The following is a 3,566-nucleotide window of genomic DNA, read 5'->3' as shown; positions in this document are numbered from 1 at the left end:
TATGTTATTGAATGTTTTTATTATGTATTATATATATATATATATATTATTTTATAGAATTAACCAACAATGCATTGGTCTAATTATGTAAGGCATTTTAGATCTACAAGGTCGATGGTTCGATTCTTGAGAGTGATATTTGTTGGAATGAGCAATTACGAATCCAAAAATGATTTGTTCCTTACCCTTTTTAGGTAAGGGATACCCTTAGTAGTAAAAAAAAAACAAAATTATATATTTTTTTCATTGGATCTATTTATGTTATAATTTTTTGTATTTATTATGATGTTTAATATAAAATGAGATGCATTTATCAATGATAGTTATCTAGGATTATATGAGTAGCAAAAATAGGAAAGTAAAAATTACATCATGATGGTAATTAATTCATGTTTGGACTTCATATATATAGTATAAATAATATTTATATTTGATATGTTAATTACTAAACTAAAAGCAATACATATAAATAGAAGATGTTATATTAATTAAACAAAAATTATAGTACCAGTACATCAACTTTTAACTCAATAATTTAATAAAGACTTTGTATTTATTCATTTTATTAGGAAAAAATGAGTCAAAGGATAAATAATAAAATAATGTGCTGGTGTCTTCTTACGTAGAAAACATGGGCATTGTCAAATTACCAACTAACTAGACTATTACTTCATTCTTTTTATTAATTCATCTTTACTTTGCAATCTCTATAAAATCCACATCCGCGTTACAAAGCCCAATTGAATTGCATCAGTCAAAAGACGATCAATAAGTTATTTTAATATTTTCAGACTTTTAAGCAAGGTGAACAAGGGACAAGGATCATCTTTCACTTAATTTTTTGTTTTTATATACCGAACCAACCAAACTCACAAAATAATATTAAAATATTAATTTAAGTTTTCATATATTTTTTTCAAATGTATTAAATTTTCTCATTAATTTGGAACAATAAATAAAACATGAACCAAGACAGATAATCTTAATCCTCAAAAGATAACTCATGGGTGTTAAATGAGTGAAGATGAAACTATATAAAGGGTTGCACTATCTTCAGTAAGGCAGTACCAAAACCCACTTAGTGAAGCTGGGAAAAGATGATGTCCCTAATGGCCTCCACTACACTCACTCTTGTATTAGCAATAATCTCTCAAAGCTTGCCATCTCAAATATCAGCTAACAACTCCATCTATTCATCTCCACCTCCACCAATTCATTCTCCTCCTCCACCATACTACTATCACTCACCACCGCCACCAGTTCATTCTCCTCCTCCATACAAGTATTCACCACCCCCACCCCCACCTAAGAAATCATACAAATACTCATCCCCGCCACCACCTGTTTACAAATACAAGTCACCCCCTCCTTCTGTCCATTCACCTCCTTCTTATAAGTATTGCTCACCACCACCACCTGCGCATTCTCCTCCCCCACCATATTATTACAAATCTCCACCACCACCAAAGAGGAAATACAAGTACCCATCTCCACCACCACCTGTTTACAAGTATAAGTCTCCTCCTCCTGCGCTTCATTCTCCTCCACCACCTTACAAGTACTCATCTCCATCTCCGTCAGTGCATTCTCCTCCCCCACCATACTATTACAAATCTCCACCACCACCAAAGAAAGAATACAAGTATTTATCTCCATCATCATCTTTATTAACGAGGATGATCCTTACTCAATAATACAATACTTAGACTGCATTAATATTTAATGAAAATCATTTTCTCAATTGTTATTTTGTTGAGGGACTAACTAATGACAGGGAGTGATAATAAACTCGTGTGTGTATTTTTGTAGGATTTGAAGAGTACGTGCAAATAAAGAAAGTGATGGATAGCAACTACACAAGAAGAAACCGGCAACAAAATTCCGCGTTTATGTCCTTTAATTAAAATAAGTGTTACATTGCTTTCTATGATAATATAGGTTTCAATTTCGTTTGCTTTTGTTCATGTTTATGTTATGACTGTGTATTTGGATTTGAAACAGTGGTGAGGCACTGCGTTGCTATACTTTACATGCATTATTGTCCTGCACTTCTGCTCCATTCATATATTGCATTGCTCACTACAAAAATCAGGATTATTTGTGGATGTTTTTAATTCCTCTGTTGGCGGCGAAACAACTCAACAAACTCATTTGCCTTTGGTTGCTTAAACATCAAAACTAACATTCACCACAATTAATTTCGTAGCGATATTTCACTAACCGTTGGTGAAACTGCTGATATGTACTAAATTTATTTTCGACTGTCATTAAATGTCAAAAAAGTGCAATCATTTATGATTAGTAAAGAATCAAATTCTAACAATCGGTGACCGCCACTAAATATAATATGAATTCAGAGTTCACCACGAGAAAAATTCATGCATTAATATTATAAGAATTTTATATATCGTTAATTCATCACCCACATTTATTTTTAATTATCATTAACTCTTCAAAAAAGTAACAAAATGAATTGTGGATAATATATTGACTGTATATAAACCTTTACACTAACAATACATAGATATTACATTAATCTTTTATTTAGATTTTTATTAATAATAGAAAATTTATTAAAAATTCAAACTTCATGTTTAGTTTGTAATCTATATACAGTTGCATAAGATACAAAATATCTCATAAAAAACACTACTCATAAATAAAAGTACTAGTTAGACAATTAAACTTACAATTATATATTAAATGTCCCAAAAGTAGTTGCAACTATATATTAGATGTCTTAAAAGTTGCATTTAGAATATATATACTTTCAAAAAAAGACTATGATGGAGGTTTGTTGATGTATATGAGCAAAAAAAAGTAAGGGAAAGTGAAGAGAATTAAGGATGTTATGCGAGAAACAATGTTGTTTGAAAATGAATTCGGAATGGTAATCGAGTAAGGAATTCATTATGAATGGAGGCTAGTTAGATGTCTATTGACAGACATAATAAGCGTTGTCTTACATTTCTCTTGATTCTACATGTCCAATTCTCTCTGGCTCTCTAATCTCTATATCTTAAATACACTTTGTTTTCTCTATTTTCTTTCTCCTCTTTTGTTTTCTTTTTTCTTAATGCATCTCAAACAACTCAAAACAATATATAAGAGAATCTCATATTTATTATCAGGAACATCATATGAATATGCCATATATCGTAATAAACAACGATCATTCAATAGCGAAATTTTGGACGACGCTGTTGAAATTGAGGCGGAAGAACATCAACAGCGCATAATGAAACATGCGCTATCAATTTGTGTAACTTCAACCGCACATTCTTGACAATGCACTGTTGAACATCAGTAATGTTAGCACTGGTCTGAATGATTTATTTTTAACATCGCATTTGATAGAAAGTGGTGTTGATGGGAATATATACAACATCACATATTTAAGGAAGCGTTGTTGAAGATTACATAGTAATCGCGCTTGTTTAATTATGTGCTGTTGATTTTTTACGACATTTTAAGCGTCCGAGAAATTAATGGTGGAGTAGTAATGCGTCTCATCATTTGTTGAAATATTAATGGTTGAATGATTATGTGTTTCTTGATTATGCGTC

The 3,566-nt window shown here is 31.2% G+C and overlaps 1 protein-coding gene across 1 annotated transcript; it reads left to right on the top strand.

Annotated features, from left to right (window-relative positions):
• Positions 1–1,044: 1,044 nt before the first annotated feature.
• LOC109341763 (extensin-like) lies at positions 1,045–2,048 on the top strand. The gene is made up of 2 exons (XM_019579735.1): positions 1,045–1,642; positions 1,810–2,048. The coding sequence occupies exons 1-2, from the start codon at positions 1,098–1,100 to the stop codon at positions 1,814–1,816; spliced, it is 552 nt and encodes a 183-aa protein (XP_019435280.1). The 5' UTR covers positions 1,045–1,097; the 3' UTR covers positions 1,817–2,048.
• Positions 2,049–3,566: the final 1,518 nt, after the last annotated feature.

This window comes from Lupinus angustifolius, unplaced genomic scaffold, assembly GCF_001865875.1.
Source record: "Lupinus angustifolius cultivar Tanjil unplaced genomic scaffold, LupAngTanjil_v1.0 Scaffold_633, whole genome shotgun sequence".
Classification (NCBI taxonomy): domain Eukaryota; kingdom Viridiplantae; phylum Streptophyta; class Magnoliopsida; order Fabales; family Fabaceae; genus Lupinus; species Lupinus angustifolius.
Note: the sequence above shows the minus strand (reverse complement) of the source record. Positions and strands in the feature narration are given on the sequence as shown.

Excerpts from the sequence above, each read along its gene's own strand:
- LOC109341763 (XM_019579735.1), top strand. The coding sequence starts at position 1,098 with ATGATGTCCCTAATGGCCTCCACTACACTCACTCTTGTATTAGCAATA.